We start from the raw sequence: 25,415 nt of genomic DNA on the forward strand, positions 1-25,415 counted from the left end.
TGGTCCATATTATGGATTTAAAACGTCTTTGTAATGCCAGCAGTGGACTGAGAGCCTGAATTTAGCAGAGGCACTGCTGGATTATGTGTCAGATTTTAGCTATAGATAATGGACACACACATTTGCTCAAACATTTGAAATCATGGATGCAGTGACAGTTACCTACATCTACACTTACACATACACAGATTCATACATATTCTTAAATGCTGATACCCACACCTGCATACAGATAGACATATGTATATATATAACCACACAGGGATAGATTCACAGATTCATATATACAACATGGCTACAGGCATTTCTTTCTGATCAATTATTCAGCCTCTACTGCCATCTAGACATAAATGACGGATTTCTTGGGGGAAAGAGTATTTGCCCTAGCGTTCATCCCAAAGATCTGTGAATGGTCACTGCCACACTCTGTATAATGCATATTAAAATTACAATACAAAAAGCTAAACAAAAAAACAGTGAACTATGTTTAGCATAGCTGAAGTCATTTTTTGGCATTCTGAAATACGAAGAGAGAATGTCATGCGGCGTTAACAAGGCTTTTTGTTTTCCAGTGACAGTTGCAGAGATAAAAATAAAAGCGTATGTGGAGGTGGACATCACTTGATACTAATACCAGGTGTTTGAGGAAATTTTACCAAAGTCGGGAATACATTATGAATATGTTAGAATTAATAAGTGTCCTGACAAGACACCTTAAAACACAGCTGTTCACAAGCTTCCTAGGAAGGAAGGAGCTGAGTTTCTAATAATAAAACTATGTACTAGACATGTGCACGTTGAGAAACTTTGGTTCAGTGGAAAAACTTTCCCGTAAATAGAACATTTTTCAGGACACCCGGATTTCAGTACCAAAACCTGACTTGGGAATCGAATCAAGCAAACTAAAAGGACATGAAAATGGGTAAATCAGTGTATTGCAATATATATACATACTATAATATGATGTAGATATTTTACAGTTCCATTTGTTTGACAGATTAAGTGAGAAAAAGTAACTAATAGATGGAAAGAGGAGGAGCAGTACAAAAAAAGTATTGTTAAAAATATTATATACAAATAAATATTTTTACTCCACCTCCTTTTTTCCCTCTCCTGCTCACATTTTACTTGATTTGTGAATAAATCAACTTTTATTGACTGTCTCTAGCCCTAAATCATTTTTTTCAAATCAATCAACTCTTCTTTTGGGCAACAGGTGGAATTTAAAATCACATCATTTTCAAGGTGTGGTTTTTTAAAGAAGCAAAATTATATTTTATTATCTCGAGAGTTAATGCCCCTATTTATACATGCTTCTGCAGATCAATTAAATTGATCTACAATATGGATATCACAAATGCATTTTCATGAATCCATGACAAATAAAGCTCACAGACATAAACAGAGCAAACACCAATAATGGGTCAGGTAGGTTGAAGAGCTTATAGTGAAGGTGAATGGATTGATGCTGGTCTGTTTCTGAAAGAACCTGAATGCACAATCACACTCCAGGACATATTTTCATGGAATACTGTCTTTTATATGAAGAGCACGACGTGACCTCATATTTACCGGTAATATTATCATCATAGTGTCTATCTTGTTAAATAGCAAACACCACATGATATAGTGCAAAAGTGCATTAAAGGACACTCCACTGATCAAATATAAAAAAGGAAACATACATGCATTGAGAGTACATCTAAAGAAAGACACAAACTTTACAGCTTAAGTGCTTTTGTTGTCGGGAGTGTCCCTTTAAGCGACTAAAAATAACAAACATAAATGACAGTTCTGCAATTAAAACAAGTTTCAGCATTATATATTTTTTTTTTAGATTAGCTACTATGGCCTGTAGTTTGTAGCTAAATGTTAGCTCAGCATACATTACTGCATCGTAAATGCATTTCTATGCAATTTATTCACCAACTAAGAAGTTATATTGAATATAAGACTTACGCCTCAAGCATAACACTGTGCTTTTTTCATAGATATTTATAACTTTAACTAGTTTTGTGTTTTAATGTTCGACACAATCGGAATACAACGTGTCCTAACTTTTCTACTAGCAATGCTGCCAAAGATAGAGATTTTTATCAACTTAATACATAGCCTAAATTTTGTTGGCAACGTTAATTCACTCCGTTTTCAGATCAAAATGCTGAGATTGCAAAGTTAACAAGAAACTATGTGGTGAATTTGCAGGCTTTTTTTATCACATCACAAGATTATGTGCTGAGTCAGATTTACATGTCAAGTGCCTGTAGGGACAACATTCTAAGGCGCCCCTACTACTAAAAATAAGGCAGATATAGTAAGTATTTTATCATTTTAAAATGGAATTGCATGCCTTAGAACATCTGAAAAAAATATTAATATTTGATAACTTCATTTGTATTAATGTATGTATGTGCATATTCCTGCTCTACTTGAAAGTATTATTATTATTATTAATTCTAAACCGCCAACGAATTCCACAGCGCTGTACAATGAGTGAATTAACAGACACGTATTTGTAACCATATGAGATGGATGTACAGGAACAGAGGGCTTTGAGGGCCCTTGTAATGTATTGTGCTTGAATCTGTGAGTATATTGAGTGTATGCAGCTGTGTGAACGCACTGTTAGAGATAATTATTAGAAGTGTAAAGGGGGGACTAATGTTAGAGTAATATCAGCGTTAGATTACATAGGTTGTTTAGGGTTATTGAGTTAAGGACTATAGTTGGAATAAATTTAGTTTTGGAACATGAAGTGTTTAGTTTTTAAGAGGGGTTAAATATTGGATTTATATTCAGGTTTCGTCTTTGAGTACTAGAATTTGAAAGGTTATATGCAACGTCCTCATCCTGCTATGTCTTCTGTAGACCAGTCAGATTAATAATATTAGAGCAGATATTAGAGCAGCACACTGTTATACAGTGTGCATCTCTCAGAGCTTCTCCTGCTCTGAGGAGGAGGCATTTCCTGTGTGAGAGGCTGTTAATGGGGAGATGTGAAGTAATCCCTTCTGTGACAGACCACACGGTAACTTAGGACTTGTACTTGGCTTCTAACCACCATTTTACCCCTCCAGACCACGCCTTCCAGTCCAGCACCACATCAGAGTCAAGAAAGAGACTCGTAGAGGCACGGTGTGTCTCACTGGAAGCAACATACAAATCACCTGGAACTCCAACTTGCATCGCGGAGTTGCTGTGATCCATCAAAACTTCTTTGAGATTACTCTTGGTCCCAGGACTACCAAACAGGGCACTATTTGTAGGGGTGACAGAGGAGGTAGTGAGGCATCAAATGGTAATAGAAACTTGGGGATCTCAATATACCAAAGCAAAGCGGCATTGTTAAAAGTCATCAAAACCTTCCACACAGCACTATTAAACTCAGATTTGAGGATGCTTGCTGTCCGATCAAATCTCAACATCCAGACATTTTGTACTAGCTACCTCCAATCCATTTTTTTTTTAGACAGTATGGATGCTTGGGGTAGATCTATCCAGGGCCAGGGGTTGCACTGGTTTGGCAATGTGGGCAGGGAAAACCAGTTTTTTATATAAAAAATTGATTTGTCAAGAAGGTGTTTGGCTGCTATTAAAATTTCCTGGTCAGGTACACACACCTAGGCACCAGGTCTTGTGCGATGTCTATTGTTCTCCTGGTGACTCCCTGTTGGGGACCCAGGTATAAAAGTGTGACATCCATTCCAATAAAGCAGTCATATTTCACCCTTACATAAAGCCTTGGCTAATGACCATGGAGGAGCTATAAACACATGGGAGCTGATCACTAAAGTAAAAATGGAGTATTTGGTAATGGCACTCAGGTCCCCTGTGAGTAGGCTGTCACATCTTACTCTTCATGCCCAGCCTCACATACAGACAATGAAGGAGCTGAGAAATCATTGAGTTTTACACCCTTTAAAATTGTTCCTGCTATTACTGGGCTACAGAGGACACTGGCCAAGGCTTGTGGTACTAACATCTCCCCACTAGCCTATTTAAGGCTAGTGGGGAGATGTTCCATGGTACTTTAGAAGTTCTGAAAACAGGTCCCCATTAGTGGTCAGGCACCTGTAGCCAGGTGCCTACTTTGCCTATTGGAAAATCTGGCCCTGACTACATGCATCGTCACGTTGTGAAATGCGCTATTAAAAACTCCACTTTGCCCCACATAGAACATATACTTTTAATGCAGTCATAGAAAGCAAACCCTGGCATTAATACGTAATAAACACACCTTCAATCTTTATAAGTGTATTTTGCATTAACTTAATGTGAATTGAGATGTGATTTGACAAATGTTTGACAAATGTTTTTATAAAATGAAAATGAATAATTATGTTTGCAGATCTTGTAGATTGATATTGGCTTACCAAGCTTATTTATTAATTTATTAACCAAGTCTTGCTTTGTTCAGGCCAATAAATAATACGGAATGTATAAAAATCCCAATCAAATGAACGAAAACTGTCACATTATTAAAAAGGGAAATCAACCACATATTCAGTAGGGACAGAGCAAGTCCTTAATAATTAACATAGTACTGTGAGGAGCATCATAATATACCCACAACGGCTCAAACTTTAATTCTGTTTCTTTTCTTTTCTGTTTTTTTTTTTGTAGCCCTTGGGAAGCAAACTGACTGCATATATTCTACTAAATAATGGTAATATCATTTTCAGGACAGAAGAAAAACAGAGCAGGCATGCTTATGAACCAGTGATGCTTTTGATCTGGCCCATTACATGTCATGTATAACAATCCACAAGATAAAATGGAACAGCTTTTCAAGCTGTGAAGATGTGCGTCTGGGTAAAAATGTAGAGTTCTAAGCTCTAACTTACTGTGATGTTTCTGAATGGTTGAGTTATTGTATTCACACTACGTGAAGAATTCTCTTGGGACTAAAATGAAGATAACTCAGTTCAAAAGAAGATATTATATTTTAATGGAAAAACCACAAGGGGTACGTATATCAAATATGCCTACCCCCTAACACACATTAAAAAAGAAAAGCTAAAATAACTCTTCAGTAAGAATTAATTTTATATTTAAATGCTCACTGACCTAAAATATTTGTAGTGTGAGATATAAACAATTAATTATGCTATAGGTAAAAAATATATATTTTTTTAAATCTTTCATCTTTAATATTTTTTACTGAAGTGCTATAAATCCCTATGCAATGGAAATGAAGCTATCAAAACTGAGAGTATAAATGAGAAACACGATGGCAACTCAACTAAATCGGTGAGTGAATGAAATGGTAATTTTCTAAAAAAAAACAAAACACCTTAGCGTTACGTGGTGGATCTGGCTTCATTCCTGGGTTGCCTGGACCCATATGTATATTCATCCCGAACAATCCCATGGCTCCCCTGTTAGTGGACCAAACAAAACTTGTGCTTCTCTTTTATTGACTCAGAACTCCTACCACCCCTGGCTGTTAACCACTGAAAGCATTAACTCAAGTGCATTTCCTGGGTGGCCCAGTGTATGGTGACCATTTTGTCTCCCAAACACGGGCAGTGGTACTTGGTTTTCGAGCTTGTGGAGATCGTTTCGTCAACACACACTCACAAACCCTGGAAAGGATGGTACTTCTGCCCGTACACTTTCCTAACTAGACAAACCACCTTTGTGAGATAGGATCTACCAACTGAGGGGAGCATTCACTACCTAAGAGCCAGGGGGAGCGTTTGTCAATGTTTGTATTGGAACTCCCAAACAGAGACCTGCCGCTGCCCTGGATTCTCGGGAAATCTTTTGTGGCATCACCTCGTGGCCAGTCAGTCAAAACGTCTCCCGAATAGCGATCCTGTTTCACAAAACAAATCTGAGCACTCTTCGAATATGTTGGACGCTCAGACACAGGCTATTTAGGGATATAAGAATTGTGGGGTTCCTGTAATATTTTGTTATGTTTTTCAGGTGTTTTTTTGATATTTTGTATTATTCCCTGTAACTGAGAGATAATTTAGTTATCATGATTCTCAGCTCAATTATCTCTCAGACCCAGAGACTCTTGGGCAAAACCCCTGTAAAATTGCTTTAGAGACCCCATACTGTCACGGTTATCAGGGGAACCTAAATCCGCAGACAAGTCACAGAAACACAGAATTGCAATAGCTGTCCTTAAAATGGCCGGGCTATGCAAAGATATAGAATAGTCAGAGTACATGCCGAGGTCAAAGATCAAAGAAGACAGAGTAAACCTGAGACAAGCCAAAGTTCAGTAACCTAATAAACAGACACAGTATAACGCTTTTGGGCTGTCAAAGGTATATATGCATAGGGTGCTTCTAGTTTCCATTTAGTATTGATTACAACACGTGGAAGGTGTTTAGTCCTTCCAGTGTGACCTCTGACATCTTTACTGGGTCATTACTTATGGGTCATGTGACAGAGTTGGACCAGAAGTACAGTGGCGGGAACAGCCGCAAGTAACAGATGGGGACCAGAGGACGCCACTCGTGGTAATGGGGTAAGTAAAGTCGCTGCGAGCGTTGTGGATGCAGGGGACCTGATACATACTATGGGGCTGTGCATAAAAAGCTGTGTGTGAAATAAAAGATATTGGTCTATGATAAATATGAATATTGAATCATGGACAGGAATTAATATCGATAAGAAACCAGAGATTTTCCTGTTACAACTATATATGTCTCAGAATTTTGACCAATTTGCTGCTCTGATAATCCATATATTGTTAGCAGCTAAAATATTAATTGCTAGGAAATGGAAAACTAGGGAAACCCCAGTGTGGGAGGAAGTAAAATCTCAACTAATTTACCAGTTAAAAATGGAGATAGGGATAGCCAAAGAACCAAATACTTTGAAAAACTGGCTGGGTATTATACAGAAAAATTAACCCATAGATAATCCCTGCTTACATTTGACATAAGGATATCTTATTGCCATAACAGGAATATAAAAATATCAAACCGAAATTTATTCTGACTCCTGAGAGCCCTCAGCCTGGATTGTTGTCAATGTATTGTATGTTGGATATGTTTACACTTGAAATATGTAATACGCAATGTATTATTGTAAAATGGTATTGCATATGATGTTGTCTATGTCTTTTATAATAAGAAAAAGAATAAAATATTAAATAAGTAAAAAAAAAAAAAAGCTGTGTGTGGCTGAATAAAAATCAGTTGACTCCCAGAACTGTGTATCGTCCAGTTACTGGGGGAATGGGCTATATAACCACTGAACAGCATTTTCTCCCAGCTCCAGAGGATTCCAGCAGAGATATCCAATATAGAATATAACCAATATATACTACGCTACAGTTACTACAATACTTTTCATAACACTGTCAGTTCAAATTATGCAGCTAGAATAAGGGTTAGAAGGGTTATAGTTATAAGGCCTTAAGGCTAAGATTGGTTGAATTTAGAGTTAGGGGTTTTACAGCTAGAACGATATGAATTGTAATTCTTATGTTTTTTTAGGCAAAAACTTTTAGAGAGTGGAAACTTTTCATGGGAGTTTAATTCCACAAAATCTCTAGTGTACAATAGTGTAAGTGTGTACCTCCACACTTGCCTGGTCTGATGAATCACATTTTATTTTAGATCAGGTGAATGGCTGGGTGCATGTGCACCATTTACTTGGAAAAGAGATGGCAGCACCATTGGAAAAAGGCAGGTGTTATGCTTTGGGCAATGTTCTTTTTGGAAACATTGGGTCCTGACATTCATATGGATGTTACATTGATACATTCCAACTACCTAGAGATGGTTTCAGACCACATACACCTGTGCATGGCAATAGTGTTCCCTGATAATAGTGGCCCCTTTCAGCAGGGTAATGCAACCTGCCACACTGCAAAAAATGTTCAGGAATGGTTTGAGGAACATGACAATGAGTTCAAAGTTTTGCCCTTGCTTCCAATTTCCCCAGATCTCAATCTGATTGAGCATCTATGTGATGTACTGGAACAACACATATGGAAGCCCCACCTCACAACTTGCAGGACTTAAACGATCTGGTGCTAATGTCTTTGTGCCAGATACTACATTATATGTTCAGAGGTCCTGTGGAGACCATGCATTGAAGCATCAGAGCTGGTTTGGCAGCACAATGGTGCGATTTTAGGCAGTTAGTTTTAATGTTGTGACTGATCATGTAAATAAGTTATGGGTACAGTTATAATAATTGTAGTTATCAGGCTCCATGGGTATAGTATTAGCAATTTGTGCTGTTTTTGTATTATTATAGATGCTGGGTGGTATCCTTGCATCAATATTGAGGCAGCACAACCTTCTTGCGGTTATATTGATGCCGCACTCTAGCCTCATGCCAAGAAGGATGCTGGTCATTATTTTGGCATCAATAGTGATGCAGAACACTGCTTCCAAACTTCTTTTTATAGGGATTCCCATAAATATCAGACTTATGAGACACCCATATTGCACGTTCTGAAGCAGTCATGAGGATGCTGGCCAATAACAGCTCTCTTATACTTATTCAAATCTCATTGCTTTGCTTCGGCTAGTTGTTGCCTTGTCAAAGTTCTACCAGAGCGTCTGTTTATATGGTTTATTGTTTTTCTTGTTATTAACCCAGCTCTGTTTAACTACTATGATTTTCTGTACTCCTTGGCTTTGTCTTGCCTTGCCAATGTGTCTGTCATTATTCTGTAATCCTTGACCTTAGTTGGTTTACCTATCCTGACAGTAGCAAATTGAAAACAAAATAGCAATTTGCTAAATTTAATTTGTGGCTAACATTTACAGTTCAGCTTTCAATTCACTATACTGAAAGTTAATTGAATAAATATTTAACTATAGAGTTTTTTATATTGACTTTTGGTTTTTATTTTCATAAAAACAATAGTTTGGTCCTATAAGTTCAATCTTTTGCCACCTTCTTGAACCCGCAGAGTTTGCACTTTTGCTACAAAATTACAGCTGTACACGATGTCTTGACTTGTAGGAATTAAAGTTGTTTTTTTACAACAGAAAGTGGATAATTGAACTGCAACTATTACAAACCTTTGCTATGTCTATGAGATACTGGTAACCAGATAAGCTCGGCAAATCATAGAAAGTGGAATGAGCATCATGTCAGTCACTTTCTGGCCTGAGCAGAACTCAATGTAGAAGATACAACATATTTGGATTTACATCAAATGCACAGACTTCAGATGTCAGCATATTCTTATATTTTAATGTATTTTTGAAATATATTGGTTTTATATAAATATTTCAATACATTATCTGTACATAGCATTAAAAACGAATAGGGCAACTTAATTTTAGAATTAGTAATATTCACACAGTCATATACTAATGTAAGAATTTTAAATTCAAGTGTAGAATAGCTGAATTGTGAGAATTCTCCAAGTCAGTTATGCTTCCACATTGGCTATTTAGACCTTTAATTTTAAATTTCATTTGAATTCTTACTTAAGTGAATAACCCTGTAAATTTGTATTTAATATGAAATAGATGTTTTATAACCAAGTCAATTAACAATGACTTCTTGTACAGTATGTGACATTTTTATTACTTTGCTCTAAGGAGGTCCTGGTCCTTAAGGGCTGAACCTTGCAGGTAGATGACTCTCTGTGACCACATCGGGATCTGAAGAACACGTCTAACTTGCACATCCATCTCAGTGGGACACAATATGACAACATAATAATCCTAAAAGATATAAAATGAAAACTTTTAAAAACACAAGTGAGGGAAACACCAAACACCTATACAGCTTTAATAGAAATTAAAACTCAATGTAAGATTACTATGGTGGCTGTAAATTATCCAGTTTTTGCAAAAACATACATACATTCTGCAGATAACATCTGCAGAATTTAGCTACATATGCATCTTTTGTTATCATAAAGAAATGGCTTGCTGAAAACATTTGATAATCTCATGGTATAGCATTGTAGCCCTTGCATTGAAATCAATACAAGGTTGTAGCATTACTGGATTTACCTGAATGTTTTTCATATAAAAGCATGGAACATTAGCACACATGCCTGTAACATCATGAGAATTGCATGTGCAAGTAAATGAAGTCATATGCTACTCCTATTTTTGTATTGGGGAAGCTCTGATTGGTTGAAAAATGTCTAGCTACTTCAGTTTTGCATAATGCGGGTAAGTATATTTTCTGTTTTTTATTTTTTATTTATTAATTTGCATTACTTATAAAACATTATCTTCATAATACATTGAAGATATTGTCAAGTTAAGTCCTGACTGCAGATTCTCATTTATTATGAAGACAGATTCTAAATCTACAGCAGATTTATATAAACTACCGTAAATCGTCTTAGACATCTATGGTATCATCTTTCTTAAGTTTAGTTTTCATATCCCATGAGGGAGATTTATTCAGAATACGAAGTAGAAAGGTTTGAGTTTTATTTCCATTTTAGTCCCATGATCTGAGGTTTTTTTTCCCCTTCACAACTGTGGGCATCCATTCCTACTCAACATTTGCTTCACAGATTTACCTATACAAAGCTTCCAATGCATTTAATAGGACCCCCAAAGTTTCAAATAATTTCTTAGATTGGATAATATTTATCAACATTAATGATTTAATGTACAGAAATTGCATTATATTAACATGTTAACATTGTCATTGGAATGTACTGTTTAACAACCAAAATATTTTGAGAGTTGAGCCTCTACAAAAACCTAAAAGAGAAACCAATATAGAATATAACCATTATATGCAGTCAAAATAGAAAACCTACTAAATAATGTACCACTAAACCCCAAAAACACATATAAAAAATACAAAGTTTAGGCACCCCTAAACACCAAAAAAAATATATATATATATATATATATATATAAAACATACAATGTGTAGGACCAAAAACACATATATAAAACATACAAAGTATAGGGCCAAAAAAACTTATATAAAACATACAAAAACCTGCCTGAAGTCTTGGATGTGCATAGAACTCATTTAAGAAATCCATTAGCAGGTCAATTTTTAAGGAGCTGACACATAAGACAACATGTTTTTCTGTTTGTGCTCGATGACGGCTGTAGTTCCCACCAGACTTTTGTCTCTCCATCCACAAGTAGGCAAGCTGCTCAAACTAAGGAAATAAACAATCACCCACAGGTCAAATATTAATGACTATAAGATCATTCTTGAGTAAAAATAGAAAAGCTGACTTCTAGAGAAGTTGCAAAGAAAGCAAGTTGAGTCAAAAGTCAAAGGCAAGCTAAATAACTGAATGATTATCTGAGCTTATTATAAATAATACATTGTAAGTGAGATAAAAAGGAATAAAGTAGCTTAGCAGAAATAGAGGGGAGCATGGGGTAACCTCTATAATAGATATAGAAATAAACAAAACGAAAGGAAAGGCAGCACCAACAAGTACAATCTGTATGAAGTGTTGTATGATTATAAAATTAGGGTAAAGTAAAAATAAGTACCAGTGTAATCAATACTACCCTAATTGAATGGATGTCAATCTATCCTGTAAAAATACATGTTGTTTGGTGTAATGCTAATTGTACTAGCAGAGAAATCAAGACATTCAGTTTCGACATAAAACAAATAATAAGTGTCCATATAAGGACACACAGTGTAAAGTTGGTATCAGTTTAGATCAGAACCAGACATAGAAATAGCAGAAATAAAGGTAGAAAATAATAATAGCAGGGAGAGGCAATGCAAACGGATATCTGCCCCTGAATCTGTTCCTGGGCATGCCTTGAAGGACACCTATACTAGACAAAACATCCCAATCATCACAATAGACTGGATAAAAAAAATCCCTACTACAATACAAATAAATATTGTAACAGTGAATATTTTTATTCAGAATATTGTAACATGAAAAGTTATGCTTAATAATCATATGCATTTTCTATCTTTGGCTTGTCTTACATTTATTCTGTTTTCTCTGAAGCCTGCACCCTGGCTGGTCTCTTCGTATTCCGCCTCTCTATTTCTTTTTGACCTTGGCTTTGACTATTCTTTTGCATAGCCCGGCCATTCTAAGGACCAGTATTGCAATTATTTCTGTTGTGTTATGTCTGTGTGTTAGGTTCAATACCATGATTATGGAGGAGTACATCGAAGAATCCCTTAGAAAAGGTTTTATTAGGAGATGCTCCTCTACGGCAGGTGCTGGCTTTTTCTTTGTCTCCAAGAAAGAGGGTGATGTGAGGTCCTGTATCGACTACAGGGGCCTCAACAGGATCACGGTACACAACCCGTATCCCATTCCGCTTATTACGGAGCTCATTGACCGTGAAGGGCTCTAAATATTTTACTAAATTGGACCTTAGGGGTGCTTACAACTTGGTCAGGATAAGGGAACAGGATGAGTTGAAGACTGCTTTCAATACCGATAGTGGCCACTATGAATACCTGGTAATGCATTTTTTCCTATGTAACGCTCCCGCAGTCTTCCAGGACTTTTTTAATTACGTCCTACGGGATCTTCTGCATGTATGTGCAGTGGTGTATCTGGACGATATACTTGTTTGTTCCGAAGACCTTGAAACCCACCATAAACATGTCAGATCAGTATTGAAGAAACTGCTGGACAATGGTCTTTATTGCAAGCTTGAGAAGTGTCTCTTCAACCAGACCTCTGTGCAGTTCTTAGATTACATCATATCTGAGGATGGGTTTAGTATAGATTCCAATAAACTGGAGGCTATTAAGTCCTGGCCACTTCCACAAGGGCTTAAGGTCATACAAAGATTTGTAGATTTTGCAAACTATTATAGAAAGTTCATAAAGAACTTCTGTTACATAGTTGCCCCTATTACTAAGTTGACCAAAAAGGGCACCAACCCATGTGAACGGGTTCACGAGGTTCTTGCGGCCTTCAAAACGCTAAAGGAAGCATTTACGTCAGCCCCTGTTTTGCACCATCCTGACCCATCACTGCCTTTCATGGTTGAAGTGGATGCATCTGAGTCACGAGTTGGTGCAATCCTCTATCAAAGGAAGACACACAATGAACCTCTCCACCCGTGTTGTTATTTCTCAGAGAAATTATCAGATGCAGAGAGGAACTATGATGTAGGAAACAGGGAACTGTTAGCCATAGTGCTGGCTTTCAAGGAGTGGAGACACCCCCTGGAGGGGTCCAGATACCCCATTTTGGTTATTACAGACCATAAAAACCTCTCCCATGACTATCCTATCGCCAAGCTAGGTGGACCTGAGGTCTTCGCAAAAGAAGTTTTCAGGCTACATGGTATACCAGTAGACATAGTCTCTGACAGGGGTCCCCAATTCATATCAAGGTTTTGGAGGGGGTTCTGTGCAGAAATGGGTATATTTTTGTATTTTTCCTCGTCCTACCACCCACAGTTAAACGGTGCTGCTGAAAGGGCGAACCAGCTTCTAGAACTCTACCTGCGCTGCTTTGTTACCAAGCACCAGGACAATTGTTACGGCCTTTTCCCGTGGGCTGAGTTTGCCAGGAACGTGGTCTCTCATGCCTCTACTGGCTTCAGTCCTCTCCAGGTGGCATATGGTGTGCAACTCAGCATCCTTCCCTGTGTGTTCTCCGACAAGGGAATACCCACTTTGGACGACTACCTTGCCGCTCTGCAGGAAATGTGGGATCAGGTCCATGTAGCTCTCTCTCTCATGCAGCTGAGTCCCAGAAGAGGTTCGCTGATAGCCATGCGGTAACCAGCTATGTACCTGGTGATAGGGTTTGGCTGTATACTAGGAACTTGCGCCTCCACGTCCCTTCTAGGAATCTGGTGACTAAGTTCATTGATCCATATAGGGTACTGCGCAGGGTCAATCCTGTATCTTACTCTTTGGACTTGCCTCCGTCCTTGCGCATCCCCAATATGTTCCACACATCCCTTCTGAAACCCCTCCTGTGCAACCGGTACACAAGGTCTTTTATACGCCCTGGTCCTGTCCGTGCTGACTCTGGTGAGGAGTACGAGGTTCAGTCCCTCCTCGACTCCTGCTTTCGCATGGGCACCTTGTAGTACCTGTGTAGCGGTACTTACCCTCTCCAGGGGCCGGCCGGGGTCCTCTCTTCTCGCCGCGCGCGGTCCTGCTCCTGCACGAGCCGCGCGCGGCTCAGCCAACGATAAGATCTGTCAGGCGGGCAGTGACCGCGAGAAGCGGTCACGTGTCCCGCCCGACACTAAGAGCGCGCCACGCGTCTCGGGCGCGCTCTTAAAGGGACAGTGGGAGACTAAATTAGAATCAGTCTCCCATTGGCCCCTGTCATACCACGTTCCCCATACACTCACGTTTTGGGGGCGTGGATATGACAAGGGCCAATCAAAGTGAACTTTAGGGTATTTGTACTCACCTGTTTCCCTTGCTCCTTGCCCTATCGTGGTTTCTGTCCAGTTCCCTTTAGTGCTTGTATCGTTCAGTTGGTTTTTTGGTGCTTGACCTTGGCTTTGTTCCTGACTCCGCTCTCTCCTTATCCTTGCTTGCTTATCCGCTGTTTTGTCCTCTGTGTACCAGTCCTCGGCTTGTTCTACGTTACGCTGTCTCTCAGTTCCCTTGACCTCGGCTTGTTCTAGACTCTGTCTTTCTTACTCGTCCTAGTCCGGCCATTCTAAGGTCCGGTAAGACGAACCCTGGTTTCTTGTCTATTGACTATTGAACTATTCCTGCGTGTTGGGGTATATTACCGTGACATTACGATAGGGCCATGGACCCCGCAGGTTTAGGACAACAGATGGCCACTCATGAGGCTAGATTCGCAGAACAGGATCACCGTATGGATCAAATGGCTCAAGCCATCCAGACACTGTTATCCAGATCAGCTCCGGTACCTGTACCTGCGCCTCCTGTAAACCCTATACCAGACACAGCTAATATGCCTAATGCTTCAGCACATCTAACCCCGCCACCTAGGTATGGAGGGGACGCTAAGACATGTAGGGGATTCCTTAATCAAGTGGAGTTCCACTTTGAAATGTACCCACGTTCATTTCCCACTGATAGATCTAAGGTGGGTTTTCTTATGCACCAGCTTACGGATAAGGCACTAGAATGGGCAAATCCTATTTGGGAGGCTAATGGGCCTATGGTACACGACTTCACTAGCTTCCTCACAGCGTTTCGTAGAACATTTGACACGACTAAAAGGTCAAAAAATGCCGCCAGGGCATTAATGAGAATAAAGCAAGGATCTAAATCTGTAGCCGATTATGCTATTCAGTTCCGTACCCTTGCCTCACAGGTAGATTGGACTAATAATGGGCTTACTACTGCGTTTATGGAGGGTCTGTCTGAAACTATGTTGGATGAGGTAGCAGCTAAGGACCTCCCTGTACCCCTGGAGGACCTGATTGACTATCTTATCGATATAGATAACAGGATCCGTGACAGGTTATATACCAGGTCCAGAAATAGACGTTTTGTTCCCGTTAACTCCCCTAGAGCTGAGACTCCCGAGGGATCTAAAGGTTCTGAGGAGGAACCTATGCAGTTAGTGGTTGCCAAACTTACTGACGCTGAAAAGCTTTATAGGAGAAAGGAGGGACTTTGTCTTTATTGTGGTAGGAGGGGTCATATGAGACAAGAATGTCCCGTGCGTCCGGGAAACTATCGCACCTAAGACCGTATAGAGGACTGGCCTTGGGTGTGACATCACAGTCCTCACATTTGCCTCTTAATAAATTACTTCTCCCTGTTTCCCTGCACCTTGGTAGTAACTGCGTAGCAGGGAATATACTAGCCCTGGTTGATTCCGGAGCGGCCGAAAACTTTATTGATTCCAGTTTTGTCAAGGAGAATAACATACCCACCAGAGAGAAGGAGACACCCTTGGCCGTTGAGGCCATAGATGGTAGACCATTATGCTCTCCAGTTATCACACATGAAACTGTTCCACTACATATGTCTACAGGGGTGTTACACTCTGAGACCATTCGGTTTCAGATCATTACTTCTCCTTCCTCTCACCTCGTGTTAGGGTATCCTTGGTTACGTACTCATAATCCCACCATTGATTGGGAGTCAGGACAAATAGTTTCTTGGAGTGATTCTTGCCAAGAGTCTTGTATTGTTAAAATCACCCCTTTGAATTCTACTAATATTCCTCCCGTGCCTACGGTCATACCCCCTCAGTACCTGTCTCTTAAATCTGTTTTTGATAAAAGGGAGGCTGAAAAATTGCCACCTCACAGGCCTTACGATTGTGCTATTAATTTATTACCTGGTACGATGCCTCCCAAAGGGAGAATATATCCTTTATCTCCTCAGGAGAATCTGGTTATGGAGGAATATATTAAGGAATCTCTAGAGAAGGGATTTATAAGAAGATCCTCTTCCCCGGCAGGGGCGGGTTTCTTCTTTGTATCTAAGAAAGATGGCGAATTAAGGCCTTGTATTGACTATAGGGGCCTAAATAAAATCACCATCAAAAATGCGTACCCCATACCTTTGATCACAGAACTATTTGATAGACTTAAACAGGCCACAGTTTTTACTAAATTGGACCTTAGGGGTGCTTACAATCTTATATGTATCAAAAAGGATCACGAGTGGAAGACCGCATTCAATACCAGGAGTGGCCACTACGAATATACTGTGATGCCCTTTGGTCTTTGTAACGCCCCAGCAGTTTTTCAAGAATTTATTAATGATGTCCTACGTCAATATATACATACATTCGTTATAGTATACTTGGACGACATATTAATTTATTCTACTGATTTACAGACTCATCACATGCATGTTAAATTAGTGTTGAGAACTCTTCTGGTTAACGGTCTCTATTGCAAACTCGAAAAATGTTCATTCGATCAATCTGAAGTCCAATTCTTGGGTTATATAATCTCTGCCAAGGGTTTTCGTATGGATCCCAAGAAACTGTCTGCCATTATGGAATGGCCTCTACCTCAGGGTTTGAAAGCCATTCAGCGTTTTCTGGGGTTCTCTAATTATTATAGGCGTTTTATTAAAGGGTTTTCTGCCATTGTAGCACCTATAACCAGAATGACCAAGAAGGATGGTAATACTCATGTCTGGAAACCAGAAGCACTCGAGGCCTTTGAATTCCTGAAGGCTTCATTTGCCTCTGCTCCTATTTTACAGCATCCTGTCCCTTCACTGTCCTTTATTCTTGAAGTTGATGCTTCTGAGAAAGGGGTAGGTGCTATCTTGTCTCAAAGAGATTCACCTGAAAAGCCGTTACACCCTTGTGGCTTCTTTTCCAGACAGATGTCTAAAGCAGAGAAGAATTATGATGTAGGCAATCGTGAACTCCTGGCTATCATTTTGGCGCTCAAGGAATGGAGACATCTGCTAGAGGGTACTAGGGATCCCATCCTCATTTTAACGGATCACAAAAACCTCTCCTACCTTAGTGAAGCAAAAAGATTGTCTTCTAGGCAGGCCAGGTGGTCTCTGTTTTTGTCTCGTTTTAATTACATAATCACATACAGACCGGGTGATCGTAATGCTAAAGCTGACGCTCTGTCCAGACAATTCGAGACTACTGACAAACTCGAGGTCGATGTTACCCCTGTCATTCCGCCTTTCTATTTCGTCTTCTCTCTTACAAGCTATTCAGGCTAAACAAAACTTGGCTCCTGGGGAGAGGCCTGCTGATAAGCTATTCGTTGACATACCGGAGAGACGAGACATCTTGTCATTATATCATGACACTAGAACTGCTGGACACCCTGGTATTTCTAAGACATTCTCAGCAGTTTCTAGATATTTCTGGTGGGCTTCCTTGCGCAAGGACGTCACCGATTACGTTAATGCCTGTAGCACTTGTGCCAGTATGAAGTCCTCCCACAGAGTTCCTTGTGGGTTGTTGCATCCGTTGCCCATACCCGAGAGGCCGTGGTCCAATATATCCATGGATTTTATTGTTGAATTACCTCCCTCTAATGGTAAAACTGTCATCCTGATGATTGTGGATCGTTTTTCTAAGATGGCTCATTTTGTGTCTCTTGTCAAATTGCCATCATCCAAGGAACTTGCCTCTATCTTTGCCAGGGAGGTGTTTCGGTTGCATGGTATTCCCACTTCGATCGTGTCCGATAGGGGTAGCCAGTTTATCTCCATATTCTGGAGAACGTTTTGTACAGAGATGGGTATCTCCCTCTCGTTTTCTTCCGCCTACCACCCCCAGTCTAATGGAGCTGCTGAACGTGCCAACCAATCTCTAGAGCAGTATCTTCGTTGTTTCGTGTCCCACCATCAGAACAATTGGGCTGACCTTCTTCCTTGGGCTGAGTTTGCTCGTAATAATGCTGCTCATGAATCCTCCGGTAACAGCCCTTTTTACGTTGTTTATGGCCGGCATCCCGTGGTTCTTCCAGCTGCATTCTCCTTACAGGGCATGCCAGCTCTGGACGAACATTTGGCTAGTCTACGTAATACTTGGGAGCAGGTTCAGTGTTCTTTGGTGGCTTCAGCTGCTCGCCAGAAGGTTCAGGCAGACAAGCATCGCAGGGCGGCTCCATCCTATGCTGTGGGAGACCGGGTTTGGCTTTCTACTCGCAATATTCGTCTTCGTGTGCCTTCTATGAAGTTGGCCCCTCGTTTTATTGGTCCTTTTCGTATCTTGCATGTGGTTAATCCTGTCTCGTATGCATTGGATCTTCCTAAAAATCTACGCATTCCTAACGTGTTTCATACCTCCTTGTTAAAACCCCTCCTGTGCAACCGTTATACTCGGCATGTCCCTCCTCCTCCTCCGGTTTCTGTGGAGGGCCATGAGGAGTTTGAAGTGGCGGCTGTAATTGACTCTCGTTTGCTTCGGGGTCGCCTCCAATATCTGGTACATTGGAAGGGCTATGGGTCTGAGGAACGCAGTTGGATTTCCGCTGACGCTGTTCACGCTCCTCGCCTTGTGCGTTCTTTCCACGCTCGTTTTCCTGCCAGGCCTGCTCCTCCCCGCCCGGTGGGCGTGTCTTCAGGGGGGGTACTGTAGCGGTACTTACCCTCTCCAGGGGCCGGCCGGGGTCCTCTCTTCTCGCCGCGCGCGGTCCTGCTCCTGCACGAGCCGCGCGCGGCTCAGCCAACGATAAGATCTGTCAGGCGGGCAGTGACCGTGAGAAGCGGTCACGTGTCCCGCCCGACACTAAGAGCGCGCCACGCGTCTCGGGCGCGCTCTTAAAGGGACAGTGGGAGACTAAATTAGAATCAGTCTCCCATTGGCCCCTGTCATACCACGTTCCCCATACACTCACGTTTTGGGGGCGTGGATATGACAAGGGCCAATCAAAGTGAACTTTAGGGTATTTGTACTCACCTGTTTCCCTTGCTCCTTGCCCTATCGTGGTTTCTGTCCAGTTCCCTTTAGTGCTTGTATCGTTCAGTTGGTTTTTTGGTGCTTGACCTTGGCTTTGTTCCTGACTCCGCTCTCTCCTTATCCTTGCTTGCTTATCCGCTGTTTTGTCCTCTGTGTACCAGTCCTCGGCTTGTTCTACGTTACGCTGTCTCTCAGTTCCCTTGACCTCGGCTTGTTCTAGACTCTGTCTTTCTTACTCGTCCTAGTCCGGCCATTCTAAGGTCCGGTAAGACGAACCCTGGTTTCTTGTCTATTGACTAGTGAACTATTCCTGCGTGTTGGGGTATATTACCGTGACAACCTGGTCCATTGGAGGGGGTACAGCCTGAAGGAGCGTTCTTGGGTATCCACCTCTGATTTGAATGCCCTTCGTCTTGTTCGGGCCTTTCACACTCGTTTTCCTTTGAAGCCTTAGGGTTCCCGCCTTCCTCCTGGCGGTCATCGGGGCGGGAGGTTATGTCAGGTCCCCTGTCTCCGCTCCATTCGTGGCAGCCTTGCTTAACCAATCACCGTGAGCGGTGCCATCAGGACACGTGCCACGGCGTGCAGCTGCCCCCACCGCCATGCTCCAGACTGACAGTGTTTCTGACGCTGCACACTCCAGAGCAGCATCCTTACATGTGTGCCAGACCCGGTCATGTGACCTGGCACACAGTGATGACCTCAGAGACCACAAGGGAGGGAAGAAACACCTCCCACATTTTGTGATTAACACTAATTGGAGGTTAGCCATTCAGACACACCCTGTGTGTATATAAGCTAACCTCCCCCTTGCCCTCAGTGCTGTGTTGTGGTCTTTATTTAGCCCAATAGAGCGTTATACTCTGTATGATTTATTGGTTACCGAACTTTGGCTTGTCTTACCTTACTCTATTTTCTCTGCTCCCTGACCTCGGCTTGTCTCTTCGTATGGCTCTCTCTATTTCCCTTTGTTCTTGGGTTGCTTTGACTATTCTTTTGCATAGCTAGGTCATTCTAAGGACCGGAATTGCAATTCTGTCTGTTGTGTTCTGTCTGTGTGTTAGGTTCCCTACCAATCGTGACACCTCCAAACTCCCAGAGGACCGCAATGGCGTCGCTGGGTGGAAAGCTTTAGAACTCATCTTGTGAGGCCTCACTATCTGAAGAGGGCACCTATCAGGCTTAGGCACCGAGCTGACCCACTCACTTACCTGCTAAACCGTCAGGGAAACCTCCAGTCATGGAGGAAAAACTGAGGGACATGCTGGATGAGCTGCACAGAAATATTGCAGCTGACATTGACTTGTTCTGGGAAGAAATCAGAGGAGTGTCGGCTAGCCTGCAAAACACTTAGCTTAACACTGCTGCACAAGACACAAGACTGGTAAATGTGGAACAACAACTAGCTTCCGACACAAAACCAGGAAAGCTTGGCAGACCTGGAAGATAAAAGGTGCAGGAATATCAGTGATGACCTCAGAGACCACAAGGGAGGGAAGAAACACCTCCCACATTTTGTGATTAACACTAATTGGAGGTTAGCCATTCAGACACACCCTGTGTGTATATAAGCTAACCTCCCCCTTGCCCTCAGTGCTGTGTTGTGGTCTTTATTTAGCCCAATAGAGCGTTATACTCTGTATGATTTATTGGTTACCGAACTTTGGCTTGTCTTACCTTACTCTATTTTCTCTGCTCCCTGACCTCGGCTTGTCTCTTCGTATGGCTCTCTCTATTTCCCTTTGTTCTTGGGTTGCTTTGACTATTCTTTTGCATAGCTAGGTCATTCTAAGGACCGGAATTGCAATTCTGTCTGTTGTGTTCTGTCTGTGTGTTAGGTTCCCTACCAATCGTGACACCTCCAAACTCCCAGAGGACCGCAATGGCGTCGCTGGGTGGAAAGCTTTAGAACTCATCTTGTGAGGCCTCACTATCTGAAGAGGGCACCTATCAGGCTTAGGCACCGAGCTGACCCACTCACTTACCTGCTAAACCGTCAGGGAAACCTCCAGTCATGGAGGAAAAACTGAGGGACATGCTGGATGAGCTGCACAGAAATATTGCAGCTGACATTGACTTGTTCTGGGAAGAAATCAGAGGAGTGTCGGCTAGCCTGCAAAACACTTAGCTTAACACTGCTGCACAAGACACAAGACTGGTAAATGTGGAACAACAACTAGCTTCCGACACAAAACCAGGAAAGCTTGGCAGACCTGGAAGATAAAAGGTGCAGGAATATCATCAAAGTGCGCGGACTGCATGAGGCTATAGAGTCTGCAGAAATTCCACACCAGCTAAATTGATGCCACTGGGTGGCTGGCACAGGGTCCCCAGACCGACTACCCTTACCCCAGGTTTGGGAAGGGACATAATCATCCGTTTCCAGCTAAGCCAGGATCGTTTGGTCTTCATGACAGCTACGCACAACAATTCCTCTCTACACTTTGAGGGACACTTTCTGACCTTTTACCCTGACCTGTCCAGGGCCACAAGGCACTGATCGCTATGACCCCTGACCAAGGAACTCTTAGCACATAAAGTACCCTATCATTGGGTACTTAGCCAGGCCGAGATGCCTAATCATGCCAAGGGACACTGGAAACATGTTTGTAAAGCTGCGGAAATACCAGGAACACTGCAGAAACTTTGAATAGCAGACCGAGCTCCTGACCAACCTGACCCTGTGATGCCGACGACATCCACATCTTGGGATCCAGCAAAAGTTCGCCCATTTATACCATCGGCCCGCCAGGGAGATACTTCATCCACTTTGGTGTCATGAACTCTCTCTGTCTCTGGCAATGCAAATGCCTGATGCTCTAGTTCTGCTTGGTTTTGTTTTATTTCCCTTGTTTTATTTCCTTTATAATGTTATCAGTATGATTTAACATGTTTCAGATGTCATAAGGGGTGCCGTATAGCGCAAATATTCAATCAACAATCCACAATACCTCCCCCTCCCCCCGTGCCCACTTCTCTACTACAGGAACTATAGTTCCTCTTGCATTTACTTACCCAACAGGGGTATGAGCCTCTATAATATGTGTATAGCTTATGAATCTCTTCTACATTATTTGATACTGGAGGCATCTAGTGCTCCCTGCCCTATACGTCTATTCTAAGTTCTGCTATCACAACCCATGGACAGGAGTCACTTCATAAGTATCTAACTGTTTACTGCTATTAGTATTATTATTACTTTTTCAAAATACGCAATCCTCCCTATACTGCTTTACTGCTAAATGTGTACCATGACTTGATAGCACTGCTTTGCAAAATGTTATTGTCATAGTATAACCGCCATGTTATGGTGACCTGTGTACTACATTTGGATTGCGAATAAAAAGAGAATAAAAAAAAAAATCTAAAAAGGTTTAGAGAAACCCTTTTTGAAATAGGATTATTGGAAAATATATCATTGGCCATGCTGCATTTTTAAATACCTGGATAGGAAGAACAACTAGTGCTACACAGATCATGATGACTACCAGAAGTTTGGATGGCCAGATTTGTGGGGTCACATCCCCAAATCCCACTGTTGAAAAGGTCACAATACAGAAGTACAGAGAATCGAAGAGTGACAAACGGTTTCCAGCTCGTTCCAAGTGTTGGATTCCGCAGATGCTGGAAAAAACAAATAAAAAAAAATTAAAGCTTTTTACCCTCAAGATTTTTGAATATTTATAGAACAAAAGCAGTGTCTGGTAACACATGCCTTAACCATTCAGTATAAAATATTTTATTAGGCTTATTGATCCATATTTCTTCTCCTCCCTCTGATGTGAGGTACTGTGTTTCCTGAATATTCTTCAGACAGCAGTCGGTCTGTTTAAAGGAACACAAACGTGTATTCCTGACCCTAAACATGTATTTCTGACCCTATAGTGCCACATGCGTCCGCGGGTGCTCCCCCTTGCTGAAATCATCAGAATTTATGGTTTTTAGCCAATCCGATTCTTTCCCATAGGGAAAACATTGGACTGTCTGAAATCAGCAAGAAGGCAGGATGGGGCGGGGCCAAACACTGACTAGGCCAATCAGCAAATCCTCATAGAGTTGTATTGAGTCAATGCATCTCTATGAGGAAAATTATGTATCTCTATGCAGAGCATGGAGATGCAAAACTGCAGTGCTGCGCACTGTTCAGCACTGCCCCAGGAAGCACCTCCAGTGGTCATCTGAGAATTGGCCACTGGAGTTATCCCTAAGGGGCAATGTAAACACTGAGTTTTCTCTGCAAAGGTAGTGTTTGCATGAAAATGCATGTATGCAAAGAATTATTATACTCACCAGAACAACTACATTAAGCTGTATGGAACACCAGCAAGAGTTTGTATAAAACTAAAACACAAAACCTGTTAGTCTTTAAAAACAAAAAAGTTCTACCGCAAGTACAAATTTATAGAAGTGTCATGCATTATTATAAGCCGTAATGTAGTTAACATTAGTTTTTTATATAATATATCCTTTTAATGTGTAAACAAGTGAGGAGATGTTAAATGTGCAAAACAATTATCAAATATTTTTATAATAATATCATGGCAACGTTAGCCATATGTACTTAGACAATGAGAAGTACGTTATTTTTTGATTTAACAATTTTTATTTTGTTAAAAGATTTCAGAAATACAAAGGAAATAATTCATTGAACAGTAATGCATATTGAGTGAAAACAAAAATTTGCTAGATGTCAGACAACTCAAGTTTAGTCTTGCTGATAAAATAAGGGATTTTAAGACATTTTAAAATTCACTTATTTTTACCTAAATTTTGGAAGTGTTGGTATCCAGTCAATTAGAAGTTGTTGGCTAAAGTAAAACATGAAGATGATCTATCAACCTGTATACATGGATGAGTTGAAGAATTTTTCCAAGTTAGCTATTTAATTTACTCGTCATTTAAAAAAAAAAAATCACAGTTTAGTGAATAACTAACGTGTCCCTCCTTGTATTAATAAAATGTACAGGACCTCATTTTACTATGTTGTTTCCCATGTTAACTCCACCCAATCAGAGCAGAGCTTTTAAAGTCTTGGTTGATAAATGGTTCTTCGTTCTTCATTGTCATGTCATTGTCATAATACTCATCAGCCATATTAGTGGTTCATCTGGTGAACATTTCCCCAGACCGTCCAGTGAAAGATGTAGTTCTAGGGATGTAAGCTTTTAGTGTACCATTAGGTAGTGTTGTCGCGAACCCAAAATTTTCGGTTCGCGAACGGCGAACGCGAACTTCCGCAAATGTTCGCGAACTGGCGAACCGCGCGAACCGCCATTGACTTCAATGGGCAGGCGAATTTTAAAACCAACAGGGACTCTTTCTAGCCACAAAAGTGATGGAAAAGTTGTTTCAAGGGGACTAACACCTGGACTGTGGCATGCCGGAGGGGGATCCATGGCAAAACTCCCATGGAAAATTACACAGTTGATGCAGAGTCTGCTTTTAATCCATAAAGGGCAGAAATCACCTAACATTGACACCTGTCCTCAAAGCCCCTGATACACACTTGCACAGAGCAGAATATAGACTGTTCCCCGTCCTCAGAGACCATGATACACACTGACACAGAGCAGAATAGAGACTGTTACCCCTATATAGGGTCACTTGGCAGATATGGCGGGGTCGTGGGAGGGGGAGGATGACTTTCACCTCTTCCCCTGTTACATTCCCGTTGTGCTGTGACATCACCCTTATACGCTGTGTAAAGCATACTATTTAATTTGATCAGCATGGCCACTTGAGTTTTTATAGTTTTCACGCTGCTTGTAGTTTATATATGGTTCACAAAAATCAAACAAATGATAAAGTAAACATGTAAGGATTCAGAATATTCTTTCAAACCCTTACACATTGTGTGTACGTATTTTTTGTCTTAAGTTTGTGGCTTTAACCCCTTAAGGACCAAAGTTCCGGAATAAAAGGGAATCATGACATGTCACACATGTCATGTGTCCTTAAGGGGTTAAAGAGGTTTACGTTGTTTCTATGATGTGCATAACATATTCTTGTAAATGTTTGTTAAATCTTTCCTGGAATTGTAATTTTTGAATCTGAGTAAAGATAGTCAAATCCCTGATACACACTGACACAGATCAGAATAGGGACTGTTCCCCCTACATAGGGTCACTTGGCAGATATGGATTGACACCTATCCTAATGATCCCTGATACACACTGACACAGAGCAGAATAGAGACTGT

General features: G+C 41.0%; 1 protein-coding gene across 3 annotated transcripts in view; it reads right to left on the reverse strand.

The window, feature by feature from the left end:
- LOC134568170 (potassium channel subfamily T member 2) overlaps nt 1-25,415 on the reverse strand; it is a 465,676-nt gene that overhangs the window by 107,948 nt on the left and 332,313 nt on the right. For all 3 annotated transcript variants that reach the window (XM_063426528.1, XM_063426529.1, XM_063426527.1), the window contains exons 9-11: nt 22,660-22,840; nt 10,916-11,080; nt 9,523-9,659 (exon numbers count right to left, since the gene is read on the reverse strand). In XM_063426528.1, the coding sequence (XP_063282598.1) occupies nt 9,523-9,659; nt 10,916-11,080; nt 22,660-22,840 (483 nt within the window). The remainder of the gene's footprint in view (nt 1-9,522; nt 9,660-10,915; nt 11,081-22,659; nt 22,841-25,415) is intronic.

Source organism: Pelobates fuscus, chromosome 7 (genome assembly GCF_036172605.1).
Source record: "Pelobates fuscus isolate aPelFus1 chromosome 7, aPelFus1.pri, whole genome shotgun sequence".
NCBI classification, from domain to species: Eukaryota; Metazoa; Chordata; class Amphibia; order Anura; family Pelobatidae; genus Pelobates; species Pelobates fuscus.